General features: G+C 31.5%; 1 protein-coding gene across 1 annotated transcript; it reads right to left on the minus strand.

Annotated features, from left to right (window-relative positions):
* Window positions 1-641: 641 nt before the first annotated feature.
* Window positions 642-6079, minus strand: LOC129284443 (GDT1-like protein 4). Its single transcript, XM_054919931.1, has 12 exons — window positions 5707-6079; window positions 5552-5620; window positions 4949-5008; window positions 4772-4819; window positions 4075-4163; window positions 3929-3965; window positions 3801-3848; window positions 2032-2100; window positions 1902-1946; window positions 1751-1812; window positions 1424-1496; window positions 642-1004 (listed from the first exon to the last, which is right to left on the minus strand). Exons 1-12 carry the CDS (start codon window positions 5722-5724, stop codon window positions 936-938), a joined length of 687 nt encoding a protein of 228 aa, XP_054775906.1. The 5' UTR covers window positions 5725-6079; the 3' UTR covers window positions 642-935.
* Window positions 6080-7755: the final 1676 nt, after the last annotated feature.

Genomic DNA, 7755 nt, shown 5'->3' on the forward strand with positions numbered 1-7755 from the left:
TGCTCCTCTTTATTGCAAATAAAAAATAAATTTTTTAAAGTAAATTTATAAGTACTGTTTCTTTTTTTTTCAATGTAATAAGAATATAATAATTCATTTATTAAAAAATATATTAACATATTTTATTCGTAGGGACAAAAAAATTCTAAAAAGCTTTTTATATAGAAGGACGGTGGGAGTATAATCATAAAACTAGGATTTAAATCCTCTCAATTGGATATTCGTGAATTTATGCGAAGTTTTCCTTTTTAAAGAAGGGAGAGAAAAGTTTATATTTTATAAAAATTAATAAATGAATAAAAATACTAGGGGAAAAAAAAGAAACTTCATCGAAATTCACCATTTTCAACTTTAGAGAATTTGAATCCATAAAATTATTTATTCATTCATAACTGACTTTCTATATAACCACAAGTGATCTTCATTAAATTAACAAACAATTTTCTTAAATTCACAAGGTTATTTCAATAATAAGTATTTTAATTACAATAATGACGGAGGTCCTTTTTTAGCATGTCAATATTTTGACATCTTCAATTGTTATTGACGTCTTTATAAGGTCCATAATTATCAGTTTCCCAATTGGTTATTTGATTCCTCTTGTCAAAGAAAACTTGGTAAATGGATGAGTTCACAATGCAGAAGAGGAAGACAAAAATGAATAGTAGAGTTCCGCAATTAAAGCAGAAAATAGTACAATTCACCCAAAATAGAAAAAGAAAAAGAAAAAAATAGTACACTTGCCTGAACTTATGGATTCAGATCTTGTCCAGCTATGTTTATTGGATTCTAACCCATAAATTATATGAAAAAGGGTACTTGGAAAAAATCACCTTTACCCCAACAATACCTAAGGCAATAAGTCGAATTCTTTTGGCTGCCAACCCACAATAACATCTGTAAGAGCAGACCAATAGGCAATAGCATAGCCTTCGTCATTCAATTGGAGTGAGGAATGACTGGATTCCGAATACAATGAACAGAACTCCCCCTGAGAGTGCAATCTGCGAGGTATGAAGTTCAATTTTACTATTACACCAGTCATTCAAAATAATATAAAGCCAGAAATACAGAAAACAAAACTCATTCTACCAACTTGCGGTTAATCTGTGATATATTGCTCACACATATGTTCCCTTCATTATCTGTTGAAGGTAAATAAATTTCACTAAATTCAAAATTCTTCATTTTTCCTCTGTTTGTTTGTTGGAAGTCTAAAACTTATATTGACCCATTTTGGAGAAGTTACGATGTAAACTTGATCCAAGGGATTTTTTAAAAAGACAAATGATACCAACTATGTAGTGTGGGAAGCATAACATGCGGGCAACATATCTCAAGTAAATCATGCATGGGTAAAGCCAAAGCTGGAAAGTGAAATTTCAATACTCAAGGTAGACAAGAAAAGGATAAAATGTATTACTATTTTTTCAGATATTTGAGATGCCAAACTCTTTCCTCCAACAACAGCAGCAGCAGTGCAAAACGCTTGTCCACTGAAGAAAAATAAAAAACAGAAATTACGGTTATCTACCAAGTAGTTGCTGGATTTTAGGCATGCGAAACATCCTGCAGCCATGTGTATGGTTCAAGGCAAGAAAATTGTATGTGCAAGGCATGCACATTCGCAAGTGTTTATGCAGAATTCAGGAACGAAAACACTGAAATAACATGGGCCAAAAAAAATCCCAAAATATATACACATAAAATAGGATGACTCAAATTCAAAGATAGGATAGTCAAAACTTACATAATGCCGCCAAGAACCACACCAAATGGATTCTCATCAGCAGCCAAACCAATGGTAGCTAACTGAAACAGAACAGAATGAATTGATGCTAAGCGCTGATCCAAAGTCTCTAATCACCAAACAAAACAAATATACATGTAAATATGCTAACCTGGCTCTTGTCACCCCACTCACCAAAAAAGTTGATAGAAAATGCCTGCATTACGGACATGATAATGTGAATCAGATAGGTAGCTTAGCGATTAGAAAAATAATGTTTAGATGAAATAAAATTCATCTACCTTTAAAAATATAGGAGAGAAAAACTGAGTGAAAAGGGGCCGTTCATGCTTTTTCATGTCATCATTAACCTGGAAATGAGAAGTTGGGAACATAAAATGTGCATTATTGAGAACACCAAGTACGTCATCTGACAAATCAGCTCTAAAAGTGATCAATTCTGGGAATGGCAACTAGAAAACTCCTTGTTGCACCTCAGATATATCCATGCATCAGTTTAGCATGGACACAGTCATAATGCACCAGAGGAGTATAGCAATGCATTTCTGCACTTATCCAAAAACAATATATATCTATATAACTTCACACAGAAGGTCAACTCTATAAAATTTCAATCTTGTTAAAAATCCCCTCAAGTACAATAAGGAGTCATCATTATTGACAAATTGGTATTGAAGCTGTTCCACGAGACTTAGAGCAATATTCAATGTTTAAATAATTGTAGAACAATTAATATGTAAAATATTTATCTGAATTAGTCTCTTGGTTGCCACTTGCCACTACAGCAGGTATAAAGGTTTTCCCAAGGACCATCTCACCAAATGATAATCATAAAATTTTTTATTAATGTAAAATTATACATAATAAATATAATAATAAGACTTATAGAAATTCAATCAGTTTTATTACAATATCTGCGACAAGATTCTTTGAGGTCAGACGCCAACTGTTCAAATCTTTTTTTTTTTTTTTTATGGGTAGGTACAACTATTTTTATTCTCTTCATGCGTGGACGCAGCAAAAATTTGCATAAGATATACACATAGGAAGAATGTAATATTTGGAAAACCCCCGCAAAAGTCTCCCAAATCCCATGAGATCCTGATTTCAACTTTGTATGCACTCCATCCAAAACTAGGCTAACACGAATGGGTTCACAAGCTATAATATGAGAAGATAAAACGTCACTATATGACTGCTAGAAATTGTCAACCAGCTGTATTGAACACGATCAAGGCTTCCACCCCTCCATTACTCATAAGTTCATAACAATATATTTTACCTACATGACATGAGTTGACATATGATAAATATTGACAATAACATTATAAATCCAATAAAATATCAACAATTTTAACCATGTACTTGTTTAGTATTCAATATGATAAATAATGATAACAACCTTATAAATCCAACAAAATATCAACAAGTTTAACCATGTACTTGTTTAGCATTCAATACTTTAAAAAGGTAGTCATACACATATCGGATAGACGATACAAAATGCATTCCATGCTTAAAGATACAGACCCGTCGTACCACCTTACATCCACCAACATTGCTACCAATTTTAAGAGTAAAATAGAACCCTTATGAAGGTGAGGCAGAGCTCACCTTTGCAAGGGTGTCATAAACATTTATAGAAATACAATGATTTACATTTTATTTTGTCCAATTATGTGTTTGTGTTAAGAACAAGGATTTTATTTGTAAGTTGTTACAGACAATTTATTCATGCATGTAGTTTGTTTTAGCATTTATAATAAAATGTTTAGAACAGTTAATACTCATTTTTGCTTTTAATTAGATGATATATTAATTACACAAATAAGTATATAAATAATTATATACGTTTATATATCCTCCATAACTGTACTCTAAAATTTTAAAAATTGATGTATCTTACGTATCGTATTGTGTTGTATCCAACATGTGCACCCGTTTTGGTTTCATAGGTATTTGTTAATAGCATGACCAATAGATAGCCCTTGATAAGGCAAAGAGAGGAAAAGGCAAAACTTTTTATGTTGGATGACTATTAATGTTATACCTTGTTGCTATCTTTTGTGGATCCGCCATTAGCCTTGTATTCAGCATCCTAATCACAATAAAGGATGATGTCAAAAAGTAAAGAAAGACTGAAGTTGAAATAAGAGATCAAATAAAAGCACAACAAACCAATTTTGCTTCAACTTCAGCCAGTTCTTCAGACTCCCTGTCCAGTAAAATAATCTAGCATCAGCAAACAAAGTATCAATGCAGATGAGAACTTGCTTTCGATAGAAAAGGACCAGCAATTGAATGTCAGATATAATAATCATCACCCTTCTTCAAATATCGCATCCTTCAAGGACCAGAGCCCAAACCCCAAAAACAACAATGTTGTTATGTGATGAGCCCATTTACGAGAAATCTGTAGAATTACACAAAGATTAATACGTGCAAGAACCAAAGAAAAATGTAGCATGCTTAAACAAGAGCTTGCTACATGAGCTTCATAAAGATAACCGCACTTGACTTCACATGCATGTTCACTTAAGAATGGAACATGATAACTAATAATAACTAATTGATAAGCAACCATATGTAGTTAGGGTTAAGATGTAACATGTTAAAACCCAGTGTCAAGCAATCTTTTTAGCCATGTCTTACCTTCAAAGTTATCTTGTATAAGAAAAACCTTAATAGAACATCAACAGTAAATAATTATGTGGGTATTCTTGCAATTATTCACTCAATCAATATTACAGTTCAATCAACAAGTTATATTTAGCGTTGGAGGGAACTGGACCAGCACAGATTGCATATTCAATGAATCAACATATTTTAGATTATTGCTATTGTTGTCTATTCATCTAGTGGATTGAAAGACTTTGTGACGCATTCAAACTAAACACCTGGGTTGAGTACTTGCAACATATTCATTAAATGCAAAGATAACACCTCTGAAAAGATCTATTAATCAACACGCAGAACAATGACGAGAACTGCCAAGTTTCACAAGCAACAAAGAATGCTTACCAGATTTGGAGCAGCCCAACCAACAAGAGCTGATAGAATGGTCATAACCTAAATTTTGCAAATTTCCTCAAGAACTTTAGAGTTATAGAAAATATCAGATATGACATAATAATCTATTAATTTTAACAAAAACAGAAAGATAGCTATGAACCAAATAGGAAGGGAAAAAATTCTTACAATCAACGCCGATAGGCAACCTGACAAGACAAGCCGTCTGGGGTAACGCATAGCCAGGATCTGGAGAAAAACATCATCATAACAGATAGTCAGTGTTCTGATTGAGAACAGGACAACGGCTGATAGCTAATTCATAATGAGTTCACTGAAATAGAAGAATTTGTTAACACTTTAGCAGTTACTTGTCAAATATTAAACACAGAATTGCAGGAAAAGACGCAACCGAAGGGGGGGAGGAGGAGGAGAAATAGAATAATGAAATAGATAAGCAAGAAAGAAGGCGAACAGAGCAATATCTCTGGATGTTCTTGTCGATAATAACATGTTAATCTCTAACACATACTGGCCCACAGTATCCAACCCGTCAATCCAGGGTACTTAGTTCTTAGATGATGTACACAGCGGATAAAAGAATGTTCTCCCTTCAAACGATCTTTAAATAAAATAAGAAAATATATTGACTTGCATAATAAATCGCCAGCAGCTAAACCACTGAATGTTATTAGCCAAAATTTAGTTTTCGGCTTTAGTTGAAAGCAACAAAACTGTATTAAAAAAAAAACAGAAGAAGAACCAACACAAACTTTCCCTCAAAAAACTCACCGCAGCAGCGAAAAATGTTTTGTCCCCGATTTCAGAGAGCACAGTCATAGCCAGAGACTTGGTGAAACCCTAAAAAAGGAAGACAACAGAATCAGGGACCAAACCAAAAGGCAAAAGGGAATCAAATCCAGGGGTCCAACCGAGGATGAAGTTACCTGAACGACAGAACTCATTTTGGGTAAATGCGCAGAAACAGAATACACAGAACAGAGAAGAAAAGCAGTAAATGGTTGGGTATTAACGGAATCTCTCAGACTCTGTGAATGGGATTGACGTCACTTGCGTGACCTTCCCAAGTCGCCGTTTGATCCTTCGAATTTCCGAAAGAGCTGGTAATTCAAAGGAAAAAAGGAACGATTGGGCTGCTTTTGGCTTATAGAAATCAGAGCATGGGATTCAGCTCAATGCCTGTGAACGTCACTGACGATGACGAATAATTGAATACTGATAGCTCCAAAAGGTTCTTCTGAGACACTGAGCAGAATCACGGCTGAATAAAAAGATGCGCGTTTACTTTTATAGGTCGTCTGGCACCACCGTTATCCTGGGAGCTCTATGGGGATGAAATCACAAATCACAAGTATTAACAATAAACTAACACACGTGCGACAAAAATAAAATATTGAAAGCTGAAATATAATTAATTAATTAATTAAAATAGGAATTAAGAATGGGCATAGAAAATAGAAGAAAGTGATTATTTTTAAATATTCAGTGATGATTTATTTTTAACAACGAACGCAAGGAAACAAAAGTTAAAAACAAGTTCTCTCAAGGATGATTAATTAATATGTATAACAAATCTTTGCTACTATTAACTAATGATAATTTGCTCAAAAAAAGGTAAATATAATTTTTAATTCCTGTATTTTACTCACATTTTATTTTTAATCCCTATTTTTTTAATGTTTTAAGTTTCTACACATTTATTTTTTATTATTTTTGATTTCTCTAAAAACAAAATATAAGGATATTGAAAGGATTTAAAATAATAAAAAAATAAAAAGATAGAGATCTAAAACACCAAATAAAGGTATAAGGATCAAAAGTAAAATGTGAGTAAAGTATAAAATTTAAAAATTATATTTATCCAAAACCAAAACTAATGATAATTGAGTCCAGTAGAATAGACTCTATTGTTCTTAAACAACATCAAAAAGACAGAATCTTGTGGATAAAAAAGATTATTAGAAAAATCACATGTTAATAATATAGATTGATCTCCTACAAGATATTTGGCGTAAATGATAAATCCCTTCTAATAATAATTGATATTCCAACTTTCAACTATTTATTTAAGAGCCTTTCTGTTTAAGCTTTTTTTTTAAATTATTTTGTAAAATTTACAAGATTTATTTTAGATCTTTAAAAAAAATCAAAATTTAAAAAAATATTTCTAATTATTTTAAAAATATATTTTAAATAGTTAGTAAAAATAATCTAATGCAATAAATGAGGAAGCATACAATAAAATTGCCGACATATATAAAGATGTAATAAAATTTTAAAATAATTAAATAATAAATTATTTTTATAAATAATAAAGATTTATGAATATACCATAAAATTTAAAAATAATTAAATAATAATCACTTTTAATTATTATAACCTAACATAAAATAATATCTTCTTTTTATAAAATCTCTAAAAAATAAATACCTTTCCATACAATCTTTAGTTAAATTGCTTTAATTATCTAAAAAATTATTCATTTTTTATATTAAATAAAGGGACCCAAAATTAGTTAAATATATATATATGATTTGTAGAATCATATATTAAATGATTAACAAAAATAAATATTCATTTTATTATTAAATAAAAAAGAATAATGCTTTTATTCTTGGTGATTTTAAAAAAAAAAATGCAGGCGGTGGTGTTTTGAAGCTATGGAACTAGATTCTGTTACCGGAGAGGAGATATATGACTAGAAAAGGGCAAATGCGTTTGTTTATAGCTTTTATTGATTCTTCATAGGTGGGGGACTCCAAGATCAGTAGATTTCGTGACGATTAGATTAGATTCTTTAAGAAGTAAATTATTTGTTTCTTTAATTAATTAGGTTGAAATTTTCGATTATAAATGAAAATAATCTAACAGACGTGACTTATGGAAACAGTCAAACGGGTAGCTTCCAAGCTACATCGCACCCAATACACGCCACCAAACACGAGTGGTAGGAGACTTCTCTTCGGCTCTGAGAA

Source organism: Prosopis cineraria, unplaced genomic scaffold, assembly GCF_029017545.1.
Source record: "Prosopis cineraria cultivar Desert tree isolate PC_DT_omini unplaced genomic scaffold, ASM2901754v1 PC10, whole genome shotgun sequence".
Taxonomy (NCBI): domain Eukaryota; kingdom Viridiplantae; phylum Streptophyta; class Magnoliopsida; order Fabales; family Fabaceae; genus Prosopis; species Prosopis cineraria.